This window comes from Harpia harpyja, chromosome 2, assembly GCF_026419915.1.
Source record: "Harpia harpyja isolate bHarHar1 chromosome 2, bHarHar1 primary haplotype, whole genome shotgun sequence".
Lineage (NCBI taxonomy): Eukaryota > Metazoa > Chordata > Aves > Accipitriformes > Accipitridae > Harpia > Harpia harpyja.
Window position 1 is genome coordinate 73465809 of NC_068941.1, and position 20411 is coordinate 73486219.

Consider the following 20411-nt stretch of genomic DNA (forward strand, 5'->3'; position numbering starts at 1 on the left):
AATTTATTAATAAAGTTAAGTCAGCTCATGGTTGTGACATGGTGCATGTCACCTGTTGTGTTGGAGATCTGGAGATGTGAACTTGGTGTAGACAGGGCATGGTCAGTATGATCCTCTGGCTGCTATGAATATCTTATCATGGTTTTGTTTTTGTTCCCATGGAAACCTGTTGTTAGTTGCAGTAAGACGATGTTAATCTGAGATTCCACTTGCCAGCAGGATGTGCACAACAAATCTTTGGTTTCACAGCTTGTGTCTTGTAACAAAAATGTGAAGAGTTCACAGAGGAAACAAGCTGGGAATAAAGCTCCTGCTCCTATTTTTAGGTGAAATAAGACAAAAACTTACAGGCCTGTTTACCTTACTGTACTGTACCTGAACATATTGCAGGACAGCTGTGCCACTTATGTTAAGTTACAACTGCTTTGTTCCAGCTTCTGCTTTTTATTGTGGATAACCCTGTTTCTGCTGAAGTGGGAATAAAACTTTAACATAAAAATCAACTGTTGAATGCAAGTACTTCCTGGGCAAAACAGTATGAAGAGTTAAATGTACTATTTGCCTGTGCGGTACAAGAACAAGCTGTTCTTTAGACTGGTTCTACACCTCTCAATTTTTTCTGTTTGTGGAGTGTCACTTGTTGAACAGTTTAAGCATAAGACTGAGGATCAGAACTTGACTATTTTAATGCAGAGTCCTGTCTCTGACCCCTTTTGGTCTTCCTTTCTCCTCACCTGGTCACTCTTCAAAGGAGCTGCAAATTGTAGAGTTCAGCAAGCTAGTCTTGTGTTCCCTATCTCTGCAATTAATCTCTCACATGAGTGTATTCAGCAATTAAAACTTTAACATTAAAAAAAGAATCACATAACTTGATGTGAAAATAAACAATGTATTTGTAGCTAGTATAGCTGTATGCATATGCATATGAAAATGCATATGCAAAACCCTGTTGTTGTAGGTAGGTTTGAGCTCCTAGGATATTGATTTTTTTAATACATTAGCTGTGTTGGATGTGAGTTTCTAAAGCAAATAATCCAAACACTTTATCACCCCCTCAGTTAAAAACTCAGTAAGAATTATTTTTGTGTGTGTGTAAGACTAGCCTCTTTGCCTTTTGTAACTCCTTAGTTCTTGGTTACCCGTTTCCACTTTAGCTTTGCTTCCTGTTAGTAATAAATCTTCCACAGCTCCCCTACAACAAAAATGCATGTGTGTGGATGTTGCAGCATTGGAGCTGAACTCAGCTACTGGTAGCTGGTAATGCCCTTTCGCTTTTTAAACTTGAGACTTTCCCAGGACTGTTGGGCATATCCATGCCAGCACGTGGTGAAAGGACTGTGCTCTGGCTCTGACTTACGTGCAGATGCTGCAGTCCAGGAACATAAGATACTGCTTAGGTACTCAAAGCAATTATGACCTTTTATAAAAAATTAAGTTACAGTATCCTTTTTCCAATTGTGGGAAGTCTCAGTTTTAGTTTGGGTATGAAACTGCACTGATGTGATAGACTGCTTTTTTGAGATAGTGCTTTATAGCTACCCCCCTGTGCATGTGAGTTGGTTTTCTTAAAGCTTACATTCTGGAGCTGGGTTGGGAGCACAGATGCAATTGCTGGTGCAGGAACTAAGAAGGGAAGAAGAGCAAGACCTGCCCTTTTAGTAAGTTAGCTGTTAGATTGGCTAAGCTGTGTTGTGAAATGATGATTTTGGTAAGCTGTAGAGTCAGTGCCTTCACCACATCCCTGTAACTGGTTTTTTTTTCCAGCACTGTGGCTACAGCTGTGACATGAATTCAGAGTAGTAACTGAAGTGTTTATATCAAAAATGCAGGTTTCAGTGACAGAGGTTATATATAGCAAGTAGTGGTGGTGTCATTTGGGTAGAACTGGGATAAGAAGGGGGACTTACAGTGCTCCTTTACTTGATAATATGGCGTATACATTGAAAGAAATTTCTTGTGTCTAACATTGGAAATACTGGGGGGAAGATGGAGCAGCAGGAAGATACAAGATAAATTAGCCTCTTTTCTCTGCCCACTTGTATACATTTAAGGAAATAGTGTTTAAAAAAATCATTGCTCATTTCTTGCTGGGAAGCAAAGAGATGTTCTACATGATGACATACCCATGTAAACAAGGAACACTCTGAGAACGTTTCTGAAGCAGATTTAAGGCCTGCTTTTTTATTTTCTTAGGTGTCAGAAGAGTAATTTCATTTTCCCTGAACTATTCCAAACTGCAGACTATCTAACAGATTGCTTGTCAAAAGGATTTTTTTTGTGGACAGGGAGGAGACAGAGATTTTAGGGAGAGGAGGTTTATACAGATTATCTACTACAGGTTACTGCAGAAAACTACAATTGCAGACATTAACACTTCTCTGATGTCTTCCTGCCCGCTTCTTTTGGATTACGTAAACAAGGAATCTCTTGAAGATAGGTATTATGTGGAAAATATGCAAGTCATTTTTCAGTCAGTGTAGCATAGCAGATCATCTGAAAATCTTGCACTATGCACACATCTGGAATCCTTTCTCTACAGTATCCTCAATGCTTGCCCTGATCTGGTTTAATACTGCCTGCCAGCTGTGCCTAGGAGAAAAAACATGCCTTGACAGCAACTGGAAAATTACAATCCAGCTTCACAATTTCAACACTATTAGGACAGAAGGGAGAAACTAATGAAAATGCACCTCAAGCAGAGTTTGAGGGAGTTGGGTTACTTTGTGTGGGGAGGGTGTTTAGAAGTGGCATTACCACAGACGGCTGTGGTAATAGGCTGGAGGGCACCTGAAGCAGTAGTGCTTCTTGGAGGCTAGATTATAATAATAAATAAAATGGGCCTACAGTTGTGTGGTATTGAGACTCGGCTCGCATTTCCCAACCTAAACTGCCTTCCATCCCTTCCAAATTAGACAGCTACGTCCTTTCTGTCTGTTGGGAACGTTTCCTGGCAAGTAGGTTGGGCATTTTCTGGGTGAGGTACTGAGTTGGCTGAGGAAACCTGCTAATAGTTACAGTGTGGGCAGTGCCAGGCCTGTGCTTGAAACTGTCCCGACCCTGTTCTGTTTGTCTATGGCCATTAATGGCAGACACAAGGTATAACCAAAGAGCTGATCAGCAGCATTCCCTGCCTTGGTGTGCAGGGGATGAGTTCTGGGCGCAGCTAAATCCAGGGGTGCTGACTACAAGGAAGGGAAGGATGGGAGGTACAGGATGGTATTGTGACAGAAGGTGGCCTTGGTGTTTGTTTATCATTCTAGGTAAAGAAGCTTCATTGATAGGGTTTCTATATTTTTAAAGAAAAAAGCAAAGGTACTGTGTCCTAAAAATGCATTATGTAGATAATCTAGATAATTTCAGGACATGGTTCATTGGGCATGGTGATGTTGGGTTGACGGTTGGACTTGATGATCTTAAAGGTCTTTTCCAACCTAAATGATTCTATGATTCTATGAATTAGTACTACTGTGTGGTATGTGTTTTGGGGGTGGGGCTTATGAAGCATTTTGAGTTAATCATATGAGATACTGTATCGATACTGCCTGTTATTGGAAAAGCAGTCATTTGACTTTCTCTTTTCTTTGTTATAGACCATCAGACTTAGATAACATTAGCCTAGCCTTCTCATTTTTTTTTGTCTGACAGTTTGCTTAGGTTATTTGCTTAGGTTATCGTTTACAGAGCAACAAACTCCTAGGTCGTGTTCAGTGATGGCTTTTTCTTGAATTATGTCAGCCAAAGTAATAAGAATTTGATAGATCTCTGCAACAAATCTTTCCACACTCCTCAAATTCAATGTTTAATTACATTGACAATTATGAGAATTAGAATTTTTTCCTCTCCTTTTTCTCACTATTTTCTTTTTTTTTTGCTTCTCAAGATGCTTTCTGTAACTTTTAGATCTTAACAAAAGTGATGCTTTTTTCTAAGTGAATATGCACTATTCAAAAGTTGCTGGAGCAAAATAAATGTCTAAGTATTAATTTTAGTGGGTTTTGTAATCCTTTTAACAGTATAAAATCTTTCCATATTGTTATTAAAGCTTTTGAGTATACTTCTTTCTTTTCCACAAACCAGCTGCCACGAATGTCAGCTATTGTAGTTTAAGCTGACTAATCTATCAGTATATACATCTTAGTGTAAGCCTACCAGTTACAAAAAAAGCCCACAAACCTGCTTTGACGCTTTTTTGCAATATGCAGATCTATTTCTTCTCATCTAACAACAGTTCTGTGATTAAATTATGACCTGTACTGCATTGTAACATAGTCAAGATCTTTTTTCTGAAAATATACCAAATTATTTTATTTTTGTGAACTTTAAACAGTGATTACAGTTGTGAATGTGAATATTCTTACTACTACTAACTACTGCTTTGGCTGTTTAACTCAGCTGAAAGATGCCTGGGTGTACCTGTACAGAACAAACACAAACTTGAGGCCTAATTAACTTTCTTCAGAGTAGCAACCTTTACTTTTGCCTTTTTTTTTTTTTAAGTGAGGTAGTGATCTCTGTAGTACTTTGCACCAGTATGCATGCCACAGTTATCAAACATATGTGGAATATTGTGGCCCTTGCAGAAATGGGAAAACGGAGGGAATTCTGAGGAATCTCAGTGAAGCTGCCAGAATGCCAGTCAATGAGGTAATTAAAAGCTGGTACCAGCAGGGCTCCAGTGTGTCATTCCCAATTATCTGTATTCATGTTTCCAATAATTCAAGTTATACAATATATGAGAAGATTTTCTGTGCTTTCCTCAGTTTACAGCAACTTCTGAAGAGAGAAAGGAGTAGGAAAAATGCTGTTGTTAATACAGTCTAAATATTTACTACTTTGATCAAAGTTACAAGTCCAATATGTCTACACAACCCACACTTTCAAGAAGCTGCTCAGTCTCTGCAGTGTGCTAAAACAGACAAGCATATACAGTGCACCAAGTTAAATCTTTGCCCATAATCTGTTGTAAATCCTTACCAGATGGTGGCCTAGGAAGACCTTTAGGTAGCTACTGCAAACAAAGCAAGTGGCAAAGAATAGTTGCTGTGGCACAAACAATGTGCTACAGAAATTTTGTTGCCTTCAGAAAATGAGAGAATGCAGTTTCTGTGTGGAATACTTCTTCAAAGCTTTCTACTTGACTTTGTGTCTGCGTGATACATGCAAATTTATTATAGCCTCCTAAGCAAAGATTTTTCTAAAGGCTTCTCTCTTTTTGTTCTTTATTCCAAAACTTCAGCAAGAACAGAACTTTCTTTGTAGCAAAGAACAACTAGGAAGTCCCTGCAAAGGTTATTTTCAAAGGAGAAATCTTTCATTCTAGGTGTCCTGTAACAGTCAATATTGTGGCTATTTCTTTTTTTCTTTAAACCTTTTCCTGACCAGGCTCTTTAATGCTGTCTGTGCATGTTGATGGAAAGCAGAATGTGCCTAAATGGAAAATGTGACTGCACTAAAGGAATAACCTCAAGTTTGGGGCAGCTATAAGGTGTGAGGATTTTCAGTGGAAGACTTAAATTACCCATTTGGTCTTCCTGACTAATAACAACCTCGAGGAAGCTAAATTTATAAAACTCCGATTGTTTCATCCATATTTTTGGGAAATTGGGGAACTTTCTGTGTGCATGAATGAAGTTCATTGACTCTTGCTATTATCTGATCCACTGCTGTATAATTTCTTGAGTGGATCAATGCTATTTTCTGTCAGGAAGGGTGCAAAGGGGGTCATCTTAATTTCATGTCCTAGTTCCTTCAGCAGCTGTTGCTGCCCTGCAATTCCTTGTCTTCAGCAATTGCACCATGCTTAGTCCTACCTGCACTTTGGTTAAAGCTCATCCTGTTTAGACCAATCCTACAGTTTCAATCCTGCTCATAGCTGTTCATCTTTTCATTACCTACTTCATATTGCAGCTTTACCCCCCTCTTACATTGCCCCTCACTGCATCCAGTATAAGCTAAGACTCATTTCTGGGTGGTCTAGTAGCTTGTCCTTTCAACTGTGAATAAAGCATATGTGCTTTACAAGTCTGCTGAGACCTTAAAAATACATTTATTATGTTTTTGCTTCTGTCATATTGAGTGTTGCTGGATTTTGAGACTGAGCCAGAGTACTGTAGGATAAGCGTATTTCTCTTGCTTTTGATCAGCATGTAATTAAAGAATGTGGAGTCAGAGAATGGAAATGGACAATGATTGCGTTGATGAGAGGAAATAGCATACTGAAGGCAGAAGAGGGTGAAAAGACAGGTTGCCGTAGCAGATGAGAAGTTAAAATACTTAAGCAATTTAGTATGTATTTGTCATTTTTTACCTCCATTCAAACAAGTTCTTCTGGCCACTGTAGAATAACAGGTTCTAGGGCTTCATTTAGCATGTCAGTGGTGAGGTACAGCAGCAAGGTTCCTTCCTTACTTGCCTTTTTTTCTTAAACCATCAGCCATGCCTTTGGACAAGATTCTAGTTTTTGCATGTTATTCTTTAGTGCAGGTGAATAAACAGGTGATTGAACAGAGAATTTCCTTTCACCATCTCTGTAGTGTAAGTAGGTGGTCTTGTGTGTGAGCTTCAGAAGCTGGTGTTACTCAGGAGTTGTGCTCGAAGGGAAGAGGGCCAGAATGGCCTCTTGCAAGGAGCAGAAGGGTGGAAGCCAAACCAGCCTGATGTTCCCAGTAACTCAAGGAAGAAACCTGGGAATTGTATAGAGAGATAGCTTGCGTAAATTCTCACCACAACTTTTATCTGAGAAGGCTGGTTTTTTTCTTAGTTTGAGGACAAGGGTTATGGCCCAATATCTGAGGGAGACATTGTGAAGAGGGGAGTGAACCTTTTGAATCTGGAGTTGGAAAGGAACGCTCTGGACTATATGAGTGAATGCATGGATTAGACTCCTCATCTGTGGACTAAAGTGGTCTCTTAGTGTGTGGGAAGATCCCATCACCTCTGAGACTTCCCACCTGGCCTACAGAGTGAGTTTTCTTCTTGCTCTGTGGAAAGAGGGCAGACTGCACGGGGCGAGCAATGTGGCAGGACCCTCTCTGCAGTCTCTGCACCAACGTGCATGGTGGATTCTTTGGCCATCAACATTACTGAACTCTCACCTCGCTCTGCAGTGGAACCAGAGCCAAGTGATCACTGCAGGATTAGGGACAGTAAGAGTAAACAAAGGCGTTAGGTAGTTAGTGGCAGTAAAGAGGACCAAAGGTAACCTTGGGTTACCTGCTGAAGGAGACCTCTTCAAAGGAAGCTGAATCTGACCATAGTAAGGGCTAATGGCTAGAGGCTTTCTAACTTTGGGGAAGCAACCAAAGCTCCACTCAAGTCAAAGCAAGTATTTTAAAATGTCAATAAACTGAACTTGCAGTGAAACTTGCTTTAAGATACTTGAAAGAATTTTATCTCTAAGTCTGAAAGGCTAATATAGCTTTCCTGGTTTTCTTGGACTTCCAAGAGTTATTCATTTGTTTGAGTTGTAATTAGAGAGGAAAAAGCCCAAGCTTGAAGTCATTTTAATTCATTAATTTCAGACTAATTATTGCTACTTACTTATGACACTAAATGTGGTCAAAGTGACCCATATTCAGAGAGATACTGAACTGTTCAGTGTGTGTGTAGTCCATTGACTCTATCTATTACAGATGAAGGGGAATGGGATGAAATACTGTTTTATGCATTAGAATGAGATAGCATTAAAGCAGTTATTAATTTATCATGTATATTATCTTGTAATTCTCCCCTGTTGTTCTGAAAAATCTCCATTCATTGTGACATGAATGCTTCAGTCATGGTTCTTATTGGTTTGCTTGAAGTCCTTTTCAGAATAGAAGCTTAATATGTTATATTATGCATAAAAAGATAAATTAATTTCTGGCATAATTTGATTAATGCTGGAGTTGCACTATAACTGAACTGGCTCAATGGAATTGTTTGAGTGAAGAAGCATAGCATTCCCAAAGGTTTTACTCCAGCTGTTTTCCTGTCACCTAGATTTGAAAAGCTTTCTTGGCAGAAGAATTTGTAGCTAATTTATGTTGGTACTTAACAGCCAGACAACTTATTTTTAAATCTATTATTTTTGCTATCCCTTTCTGTAGAGCAGTTCTAAGAAGCAAGCCTAGTGATAACCTCATTTTCTTGCCTGGGTAATGAGATATTGAGTGTATGTACACAATACTCATGCAATGCAGGAGTTGGTGATTATGTTTTCTTAACTGGAGCTCCTCAGAGGTGCTTAGTATTTCATCACAAATTGCATTGGTAAATTAACAGTTCATCTGGCTAGTTAAATTTACTAGGGCAGATGGCATTTCACATGTGTGATGAGAGCAGGAAGGAGACAGAGCAAAACAGTAATGTAATTAGCTGTGTAAATGAGCCTCACAAGGTAAATCTCTTTAACCCCAGTGATAAAATGTGTTCTGTGCTAAAGCCTTGGATTACTGGTCCTGTGAAACAATGTGTGCAGCTGGTCAAGCCGAGATTTCAGAAGTAATCCTGTTAATTTGAAAATAGAGGACACTGCTTTTTATCACACCTTCTTAGCACTTTTTATTTGAAACAGAAATCAGCCTCAAGGTGGTACTCTACCAACAATGCAGAAGAGAGTTGTGTGGAGTTAGTTCAATTTTAAATAAAAACTTATCTGAATGCTAGAGATGAGATGTTCTAGCTAGGGAGGAAAGATGCCTCATAAAAGCAAAACAAAATCACAGGCTAAATGTGAGCTGAGGTGTCCCTTCACTGTGCTACAATGAGCAGTGTAGCTGTATGTGAAAACATGATACTTGTGTTTACACAGTACCTGGCACAGGACATTCCCCTGCTTAAGCCTTAAGCACTGCAGTAGTAACTGTGATTACTATCAATGTGCGTAAAACCCAATAGAATCATAGAATAGCTTGGGTTGGAATGGACCTTTAAAGATCACCTGCTCCAACCCCCCTGCAATGAGCAAGGAGACTTTTGATGCTGCAAAACCACTAAGGCATGTTTTTGTGCTTACAGATGTGTGGGTGAGTAACTTCAGGTAATCTCACATTCAGTTATAGCCAAATTATTTTTTTTTATGGGAATATATATGACTTCCACGTTTCATTTGAAATGAATTAACTGGGAATATGTCTAATCCAGTTGATACTGAAGGCTGTTGAAATAGTAAATTCATGGCAAAGACTGGTCAATCACTGTGCTGCCTGGTGAGAAAAACACCCTGAAGCATCATGTTACTTCTAAAAACCATTGCAAAGTAATATAAATAGTAAATCTTTATTCAGCAGGGAAATCTCACATTCCAGAAAATTAAGGGGAAAAAATGGGCTGTGTAATAGTGGCCATAGTGCTATGTATGAAACCTGTATTGTTCTCACTATTTAACTTATTCAATCCATGCGGGAACTTTTTGTACCTATTTTCAGGCTTTCTTGTTTATAATAAACCTAAAGGTGTTTTAGTTTCTGACGAACAGGCTTTAGAGCCTCTAAATTTCAAAAGCACATTGAAAATGCTGATTTTTGCATCAGTTTGTCATAGTGAATTCAGGTTGATTTCTGTCATTTTTTTGACTGGCAGGCTGTGAATTACGGAAAGACTATAAATAAAAAACTGTGAGTTGGGAACATAGTGAGCAATTTAAGCATATCACAAGTAATCAGAGCAGTTTTGGGGTTTTTTTGTTTTGTTTTTTTTTTTTTTAAGTATTGGATGTTCTCCTTGGAGATACTCAAAACCTGACTGGACATGGCCCTGGGTAACCTGCGGTGGGTGACTCTGCACTGACCTGGGTGGTTGGACTGGGCGATCTCAGGGGGTCCTCTCCAGCCTCAACCGTCCTCTGTTTCTCTTGAGTAGTTTTACATATGCATACACATATGCATACAGATGTCCATAAATATGTATGTGTGTATAGACGTATGTAAAACTTTGTTAAATGGTTTGGGTTTGGGTTTTTTTTAATTTTAATTTATGATGGGGATAGACACTCAGCTAGAAGAATGGGTAAAAACTTTTAACTTTTATTTAACAGGAAAGGCTAATGCTTTTAAAATTTTATCTTGTACCAATTGCCGACAGCAGGAAATGTATCAAAGAAAGTTTTTGTCAATAATAAAACTTAGCTTTCTTACATGATTCCTGGCAGTGCTTTCACTCCTCCATTAAATAATTTATAATAAAAAGTCAGGATGATAGTAGGATAACTTTGGAATAACTCAGATCAGAAGGGACCTCCGGTTGTCATTGGGCCCAACCCTTTTCCAAAGCACGATGAACCTCTGAGTTAGGAGCAGTCTGGAAGTGAGGGCAGGTTGCTGGGGGCTCTTCTGCTTGGTTTCAGAGTAGCAGCAAGGAGGGTTATGCCACAGCATCCTGGGCAGTCGGCTCCTGCATTTGCCCACACGCGGTCTGTACTGCTTCATGCCACAGAGGATTGCAGAAGCTATTCCTTTTTCTTCCTTCCCGTTGCATTCTCATTTAAGTTGGTAGAGGTTTCTCTTTAGTGGCTGTTCTGCAGTGTGTTGTCACACAATGCTAAATAGTTGCATAAATACGTAAACAAGAGGGTTGATTTAGCCCTTTACTTTTCCTGCTTGCTAAAAGGCATCTAGCTGTAGAGGAAAATTGATTTCATTTATATTTTGTGCACCAATATTTCTTAAACTTTTTTGTGTGGTAAGTCTGTAAATATAAACAAGAAGAAAGAAATGTTACCTCTGATGAAGAAGAAAAAATTGTCTAACAACCAGTGTGAATTACATCTTTGGGGTTTGTGCAGTTCTGCCTCAAGTGGCTGTATACCTCCTTGCTGCTGAAACTCCCGGAGAAACAGGGATGCTGCCTAGGATGGTCTCAATACAGGACTCTGCTGGTCCCAGCGTGTGAGATTTCTCAGAGTGGATCAGTTGTGTGCTGCCCATGCAGTGGTGTGTGCCCTTTCCTTCAGTGGTCTCCTGACTGTCAAGATGCAGAGCTTGAAAGGATTTGCAGGGATAGTACCTCTTGTTCTTCCTGGGTGCTTATTCTACATATGGTTTGGGTTTACTTCTGTTATGGTGGGATTCAGCCTTATTGTCTACCTTATGTATGGTCTGTCCAAAATGAGGTTGCCTCACCACAGCGAGTCCTTGATCATCTACTGCTAGCACTCTTTCTGCGTTACAGAATATACTTCCTGTCTGTGAATGATTTGTGGCTTGACACTCCTGTGATACGTTAACAGATTTTTATTTTTTAATTGGCAGTGTTGCTGGCTGCAGCTTCTTGGCAGGGACTACCTTCCTTAAAATGTAGTTGTTGCCTTGCTCTTGTGTGTTTTCTTTCTTTGGACAGAGTTTTCTGAGAGGAACTCTTCAGGATCTCTTCAACTTGCAGATCAGTTGAGTCCAGGTTCCCTCTGTAGGGTGTTGGGGAGAGAAGACTATGGGCGTTGTTTACTTAGGGCTTTGTTTTCCTGAGTCATGTGCAGGATTAGAGAGGAGTGAGATCACAGCCCCTGTGACCTCATTGAACATATTTCACAAGTGTTACAATAAGTTCTGAGAGGGCTTGGATTTTGGGGAGGTGAACAGTTAGTTTTGAAGTTGGTTTCAGGTCATAGAATCATTTCGGTTGGAAAAGACCTTCAAGATCATCAAGTCCAACCATTAACCATGCCCCCTAAACCATGCCCTGGAGTACCCTGTCCACTCGCTTTTTGAATACCTCCAGGGTTGGTGACTCAACCACTTCCCTGGGCAGCCCATTCCAATGTTTGACAACCCTCTCAGTAAAAAAATTTTTCCTAATATCTAACCTAAATCTCCCTTGCCTCAACTTGAGGCCATTTCCTCTCGTCCTATCTCCAGACACCTGACAGAAGAGACCAACACCCACCTTACTACAACCCCCTTTCAGGTAGTTGTAGAGAGTGATAAGGTCTCCCCTCAGCCTCCTCTTTTCTAGACTGAACAACCCCAGATCCCTCAGCCATTCCTCATAAGACTTGGGCTCCAGGCCCCTCACCAACTTGGTTGCCCTTCTCTGGACACGCTCAAGCAGCTCAATGTCTTTCCTGTAGTGAGGGGCCCAAAACTGAACACAGTACTCGAGGTGCGGCCTCACCAGTGCCGAGTACAGGGGAACAATCACCTCCCTGCTCCTGCTGGCCACACTGTTCCTGATACAGGCCAGGATGCGATTGGCCTTCTTGGCCACCTGGGCACACTGCTGGCTCGTATTCAGCCGGCTATATTCAGGTCCTTTATTGATCTCCAGGACAGGTAACTTAATGGAGGTTTTTACCAAGTATGTTCTTTTGTATATGGGGAGACTAGCGGCAGTAGTACCATGAAGTCCAGCTCTGTATGAACATGGGGGTCAGAGTGCTCCTCCTTGAGGTGTAGTGTGCTCCTTCCTAATATGTTTCCTCTTCATCAGAGGAGACCAGAAATTCAGTCATTCATTCCTCCCAAACATCCAAACACTGTTGCTTTTACACAACCTGCCATGGAACACACCCAGAGCTGCTGATGCCTCACTGAGGCAGAGGGTCTGCAGAGCTGGTGGTGCCCCTCTCGAAGTGCAGGGTGTAACAGAAATGACCGGGAGCCACGGTTCCCAACATAGTTTGCATAGGGTTGTTAAAATCTCGATAAGGGTAGGCTGGTGATGTCCCAAAAAGGGGATCCATTCATTGCAGCTGCTGGGCTTTACTGAAAGAAATTGGTGTGGTGAAATGATATTTGTAATGTTAAGAGGCACTATTTGTGTTAAATTCCTACTTTCTCATTTTGGTGGTTGCTGTACTGTGTTTATATTGTGAATAAGTAAGAAATGAGTGTGTTAGATGGAGCTGCGTGCACAGTAAGTTGGCATGTGTTAGGCTTTCTGATTTGTTTTGGTGGTGGTGCATACTCTCATGCAAAGTCTGTTAGTCCAGAGGTGGCCTGTGCCGCCTGCCCTCCCCCAACACCCCCGTCTCCATCCCCGTCCCTGTCCCTGTCCCCCCCCCCCCCCCCAAATAAAAAAGATAAAAAAGATTGGGATAATGTTGGCAAGAGAAGGGCCTTCTTCCTTTTCTTCCTTCTACCATTCAGTCAAGAAGATATCGTTAGCATGCTTGTTTTGCACATTATGTATCTAATGCTGCGTGTATATATATATGCGTATGCATGTATGTACTTGGCATAAACATGAAGCAAAGCTGATACCCAGAACATAGTCCAATCGATAAGTTTGTGATTAACTTTTAATAATGATTTTATGGTACAGAGGATGACCTTGGAAAAACCTTCAGTGTATTTCAGTAGGAATTGATTAATTGATAGATAACTTGGTTATCTTCCTGTGAGCTCATAAAATATGCAGTTGATTAAAAATGTTGTTACTAGACAGGTTTATGGAAACAACTTATATGCTTGCCTATCCTGTTGACATCTGTTCTTAATTTCATCTTGCCTACCTAACAATAGAATTTATATCATCCTCTGTAGCCCATTTTTAAAATTCATCGTGTTTAAAACTCTGGAATATTCTTGCTTATTTTCAGATCTCATCAGAAAACTAGCACAGCAGAAGTTTGGAAATACACAGGGCGATTATCAAAAGGTAAATTTTTTATGTGTATCTGCATAAAATAATGAAACAATGACTTTGAAATTCACTTTTGTTTCTAAAATGGGAAATAGTATTTTAAAGCTATAACAACAGGATTCAAGAATTAAATTTATGAATAACAAGTCTGATGTTTTCATATAAAACCTTTCAGAAAAATATTACAAAGACAATTTCATAAGCCACTGTAAAGGAGCTACGTGTAGTTAAGGCTCACTTGTAAATTCTAGCTGTAATGTGATTGTGGTGTCTGTTGCACAAAGATTGAAGGCTCTTTGTATTGAAAAATATTGCTTTTATTTAAAAACACTTAGAGAGAACCATTACTGCTCAGCCCTCATGTTAGCTTCAACTGTTGTCCTCAAAAAGCTGAATTTATATGCTGGTTCTGGTGCCTCTGTAAAACAGTTTCCATAGCCTACTTATAAAGTATATTTTAATTTGTGTAGCGTGCTAAGCGTGTCAGGGATATTTTCCATTCTCTCTGGGTTTGTGGTTATCCTGTAAGAGTTGAAATTCTTAGGGTATCTGGTAGCAAGAGAAGATAGAATGAAACATGCGTCTGATTTTAGGCTGTTCTCAAGGACAGTAGCTTATTTTTGAAGCAGTATCACTGGTTGAGTTCCTGCAGTAGGAACCTTAATCATGACCACGCAATGGAGAAGTTACTTCGTTATGAGCTACTTGCTTGTAGTCCCTGCAGCATGGTGTACCTGTCAGGAAGACATCTTTGTCAGCAATGTGGACAGTGGGATTGAGTGCACCCTCAGCAAGTTTGCCAATGACGCCAAGTTGTGTGGTGCGGTCAACACGCTGGAGGGAAGGGATGCTATCCAGAGGGACCTTGACATGCTTGAGAGGTGGGCCTATTGCAAACTTCATGAAGTTCAACAAGGCCAAGTGCAAGGTCCTGCACATGGGTCAGGGCAATCCCAAGCACAGATACAGTCTGGGTGATGAGTGGATTGAGAGGAGCCCTGTGGAGAAAGACTTGGGGGAGTTGGTTGAGGAGAAGCTCAACATGACCCAGCAATGTGCATTTGCAGCCCAGAAACCCAACCATATCCTGGGCTGCATCAAAAGAAGCGTGACCAGCAGGTTGAGATTGGTGATTCTCCCCCTCTACTCCACTCTTGTGAGACCCCACCTGGAGTACTGCATTCAGCTCTGGAGTCCCCAACGTAAGAATGACATGGACCTGTTGGAGTGAGTCCAGAGAAGGGCCACAAAGATGATCAGAGGGCTGGAGCACCTCTCCTGTGAAGACAGGCTGAGGGAGTTGGGGTTGTTCAGCCTGGAGAAAAGAAGGCTCCAGGAAGACCTTAGAGCAGCCTTCCAGTACCTAGAGGGGGCTTACAAGAAAGCCAGAGAGGGACTTTTTACAAGGGCATGTAGTGATAGGATAAGGGGTAATGGCTTTAAACTGAAAGAGGATAGATTTAGATTAGATGTAAGGAAGAAGTTCTTCACTGTGAGTGTGGTGAGGCACTGGAACAGGTTGCCCAGAGAGGTGGTAGATGCCGCATCCCTGGAAGTGTTCAAGGCCAGGTTGGATGGGGCTTTGAGCAACCTCGTCTGGTGGAAGGTGTGCCTGCCCATGGCAGGGGGGTTGGAACTAGATGATCTTTAAGGTCCCTTCCAAACCAAGCCATTCTATGATTCTATAACATGAGTATGGCACTTGGCATATAGACACTGAGCTATTGCCTTGAATCAGGATGACCTGAACAATCTTGGGATTTGCAGGATGAAAGCCTTGTGCTTCCATGTCATCCTGACAACGAGCTTATTGCTCCAGTAGCTTGATAACCTCTGCATGACATCCAAGTGTGTGGGTGTTGTTATGCTGCATCAATGACTCTTGCTGATCCCATATGCTTGTTTAGTGGGGCTCTCAGAGTGGTGCATCACAGGTTGTCCTGCATACCCAGGGAGGAGCATAGGGTGGACTTGGTTGGCAGTCTTTGGACAAAACTATTAGACCATAGGTGGTATACATGAGCACAAGTGTAGTATTTAGTAACTAGTACATAAGTCATGAGAAATTTGAGACTAATGACAGCTGTAATCCTGCATAGAGGAGGCACTTGTTAAAATACTGTGTGATTATAGGGTGACAAATACAATATTAGGTGTCCTTAAGAAGCAAGACAGATACAGGCCATTTATAGGTCCTAATTGGGACTTAAATACAACACAAAACTTTAGAACAAATTTGGAAAAGGAAAATTTATCAGGACAAGCAGAGAGTCCCTCAGAAGACAGAAGCATCAGTGAGAGGTAGCTGTGAAGAGACCTGCATGGCTGTAGATGTGCCCCTGGAGGAGTTTCCAATGGGGATAGGGAAGTGTGAATGTCACTGAAGGGTGTGGGTAACTAGTTAGAAATGTTGCCTGTGGTTTTGATGACTCAAATTCAGGGAGAATGAACTCAGACTAGGATGAGTTTGGAAAGTGTCTATTAAGGTGATCTGGGAAACACGCAGGTCTTCAGAGGAGACTAGAAGAGTTTCCTTTGCTTAGGAAAAGAATTGATAAAGGGTGTGATTATTCTTTTTAAATATATATGGAGAGGAAACACAAGGAAGAAACTGCTATTTGGGCAAAAGATGGTGCTATCACAGAAGCAAAGGGGCAGAAATGGGCCATGTGTAAATCCATGTGAGAAGAAGATTTGCTCACCAAGTGTTGGCAACAGTCCTTCGGTAGCAAGAACAGGAAATCTGCTTTTCATACTTATCCTGTTGAATTTCTGCTGTCATTCCTCCATATTTTACCATCTTTTTTTTTTTTTTTTTAACCTATTTGTAGAATGTGTTAGTGACCCAGGAGGCTCTTCCGGCTTCTGTGCTGTGTGTCCCAGTGTTCCCAGCTGGACTCTTACCATCGACGCCTCACTGTCCCCAGTCAGGGACAGCAATCTGCCAGGAGAGCCCAGCAGCTGAGCACAGCTGCTGTGCCTGCTCAGGGGGAGCCAGCTCGCTGCTTCTGCCATTGCTTTACTTCTACTGGGAGACGTGCTTGCCTAAAATGTTCAAAATCATATTTGGTACCAGATTTATAAGGGAGGGTAAGCATTTGTTTTCCACCCATTAAAAATACAGTTCCAGATACGATTTTGAACATTTTAAGTATATTGTACAGTAGAAGTTTCATAAAGATGTGTGTGATGCTGAAAAAAATTTCCTAAAACTTGAGAAAATTTCTGATTCTCACACATCAGACTTTGGGTTGAGGGGTCTTGCTGTTTTTAGCTTGTCCGCTTCCCTTTTCCACTTATGAGAAAGGGGAAAGCGTTACCAGCTGTGAACTTGTCATACAGAGACGAAGGCGAAAAATACAAGAAATTCTATTTCCATTGTGGAAACAAAGAGGAAATTGGGTTATTCTGAAATTCCTCTCATTGAATATTTAGTTTTCAGCATTTTTCTGAAATTACAGATAAGAAAACAGTTAAGAACCTGCCAAGTAGACTTCTTCAGTCTTTCTTGAATGCCTTTTTTACTTTTCAATAATTTAAAATAAACCTCTACATAATTAGTTAAAAGTGAGGGTGAATTTTGTGTGTAATGTGTTAAGATCCCCAAGCTGCTATTGAAGCTGCCAAAATAAAATAAGCATTGAAAAGAAAAAGTTAGTTAGGAATATCATATCAGTTGAGACAGGTGGAATTTGTGAAGAAATCACTAAATCACAAAGTAATGCAATCTCTGGCCTCATCTTCTGTGAGATGTGTTGGGAATTATATGAAACACATGCTCAGTGTGGAAATAACTGGTGTGTTGTTGTTTTAAGATGGAAATACTTGTTGGACAAATTCTAGATTCTTTTCACTTACCAAGGAAACCAGAAATTATCTGCTATGTATTTTATTGTAAATATTTTTCCATAATTATTTAACGGTGCTTCTATGCATTATTTTACTGTAGTGACTTTTTGTTCTTGTTTGTGTCATTAATTGTTTTGGTCATGTTTAATTGTTCATTATTCACATGATTTGTTTTTGTGCATGCTGCCTGTGTATTATACACATTCTCCATTTGTTTTGACTTCCACAGCCAGAAAATGTTGTCCTGACTCTTCAGGTAATGTCTTATGGTAGATGTACAGCTTTGAAAAGAAACTAACCATGTCTGTATGCACTACTTCTATTAAAATATCCATAAGTACTTCTAATGTTATTTTAAATGGTTATTTTAAATTCCATCTAACCTATTTTAAAACAATTTATGTTGTCAAATAATTTCTGAAGTGTTCAGCTAACTGGAAAAGAAAACAGTAATTCTTTTCCAAAATCTAGCCAAATTCTTCTTCCAAGCATCTAGTTCATATTCTTCAGAAGGGATAATCGCTTTTAGCCAGCAGTTAGTAACAATAATAAAAAAAATAGGTTTCATCCTAGAATTGGTAATTAGGTCAGAAATTTGCAACTCTGCTAATGGTGGTGGTTGCTGTATTTGGATCAGTTGGTAATTAGGGATTGTGAGGAAGGGCATCAGCAAAGCTGGAACTGGAGCATGATTGATAGCTTGTGAGAAATTGTAACTTAATTCACAGGACAATATGCAGCCTCAATTTCATCCTTTTACTGCCAAGTTGCCCTTGTGCTGGTGGATTTGTAAGACAGAAGAGGACTCAAAGTACCCGTGTGAGAATTAGTTCTCCTAAAATTGGGAAAGGAAAGGGGAAGAGAGATTTATCAGGGAAGAAAGACCACTGGGCCGTGCCCACACCGCGCTGTCTAGCTCTGTGTGCAGACACGTGCCTGATCTGGTTTTGGATGTGTCACCTTGTGTTTGCAGCAGAGGGAATCAGCACGGCCAGCTCGCAGCTTGTCCCCTGGAAACCATGTCGCCTTGCGTAGGGCTGTGCCAGGGCTGTCTGGCCCAGCTTCTTGGTCCTGGAGCACTTGCACTGCTTCCAGTGTAAAAGCTAGTTGAGGTACTGCGTTGCATTGTTCCCTTTCACTCCTTCTAGCTTTTGAAAGTGTCCTTTTAGTTGCTGCTGCTTTGCTGTTTGGCAGCAGAATAAATGTCTTTACCTGAGAGAGCTTAAAATCCACTCCTTCATGTTTTCCAGTCCCTAAGCAGTTTTAACTTCAGCAGTTTGGAGAAACCTCTGCCATTGCAATCGATCATCCAGTGAAGTACTTCCCTTTGCGGTCCATATGAATCTTTCTACTCATAACTGATTAAAAAGGAGAAAAAGCTAAGCCTTCCTCCCCCCTCTTAGATGAGGTGTTCATCTAGTCAGCCTTGCTGACATTTGTGGAACCTTTTTAGAAACAGATGTGAGAAACAGTAAATTTGTGGTCTGGGAAATCAAATGTGTTCATTTTTAACCTATTTCAATTGCATTGATTCACATTTGTTTCTTGTGAGCATATTTCTCTCTTAGCACTCACTCCTGTAGTTTACCTAGCTAAAATTCTAGCTAAATAATTATTAGCTATCAGTATCTACAATGTTATGTATCTTTTTGTTAGAAAAGTTGTCAGTTATTGACAAAATACACCAAGTCCATAACCTCGGTAACTTGGTAGATGGTTTAGACTGTAGTTTGATTTTTAATCATTTGCTCTATATTGATTGCAGTTTCTGTGTGATATCTGCTATTACCACTATTTTTGTCTGAATTACAGGCCATCTACTATGAAATCGGTTTTATAGTCTCCGCAGCCTTGGGATTGCTATTTATTTTGTTACTGCCTCTTGTGGGACTTTGCTTCTGTATGTGTCGTTGCTGTGACAACTGTGGTGGGGAAATGCATCAAAGACAGAAGAAAAATGCTGACTGTCAGAGGAGCTGTTTTGCAACATTTCTTTTTGTTGCTTCTTTAATAATAAGGCAAGTGTAATAAAGAGAACAATATGAAGCTTGGTATAGCACTAATTTTGCAGTGTCATATGACAATAATGTTACTGTATTAGCCTACAGGTGCAGAAATTATTTTATTAGACTAAGTAATACTATTGCTTATAAAAGAAAATGTGACTGCATTATAAAAATGCTGCTACCATTGCTATCCACAGGTCATTATGTACTCACTTGAGAGGAATGTAGGTGTGAAACAAAAAAAAAAATTAAGCTTGCATTTGGCAAATGAAGTTTTTGCCAGTCTCAAAACGGCAATTGCAGAATGTTATGTTAAACTTACGAACATAAGGGACTGTCCTATGTTCAATTACCATCCCATAGAGAACTTAAGGTAAAACATACTGCTTTGTTATTGATAGTGTAGCAGTGGTGAGAAAAGCAATTTTGTGACCTTCTTCAGTATATGCTGTCCTCCACATTTTCTTACTAGTTCAGAATAATGGGTTTTCTTTTGGGCACCGAGTTGTTTAAACCATGCATGCACTCACTGTAAAATCCTGGAGTTCGGAGACATTTTTGCACTATTGGTGTTAGGAGCATAATCCTCTTCTGTGCTGGATGTGTAATGGGTGATGAGGGACTACAATCAAGACTTTTCTTTTCCCTGTAGATGTTTTCAAAATACATTGTTTGCTTTTAGGCTTTTTATCTTCCTTTAACTTCTTCATATTTTCACCTGCCTACTATCCTTACTTTGTGATTATATTAAAAAAATAAATCAAGTCTTTTGATCTATGCTATGTGACTGTTCAGTCAGGTCACTTTGTCACTTAACTGTGATCTAGAATTTTTTTTCTTTTTATTACTGTTTGTCATGACAAATTGAGACCTTGCCTATGCTCAGATGTAGGCCACGCTGATACCAGGTATGGGAACATGCTTTTTTCTCCCAGGCATCACTAACAAACATGACACTTAAGTATTCTGAAGACCAGAAACCCAAATGGTATTGTAGGT

The 20411-nt window shown here is 40.2% G+C and overlaps 1 protein-coding gene across 16 annotated transcripts in view; it reads left to right on the forward strand.

Moving 5' to 3' along the window:
* The window catches only part of PROM1 (prominin 1), a 71823-nt gene that overhangs the window by 15839 nt on the left and 35573 nt on the right, over nt 1-20411 (forward strand). For 13 of the 16 annotated variants that reach the window (XM_052780422.1, XM_052780420.1, XM_052780426.1 and 10 more), the window contains 3 exons: nt 13514-13572; nt 17636-17662; nt 19219-19424. In XM_052780422.1, the coding sequence (XP_052636382.1) occupies nt 13514-13572; nt 17636-17662; nt 19219-19424 (292 nt within the window). The remainder of the gene's footprint in view (nt 1-13513; nt 13573-17635; nt 17663-19218; nt 19425-20411) is intronic. The other 3 variants (XM_052780427.1, XM_052780432.1, XM_052780434.1) reach the window with 1 other exon arrangement.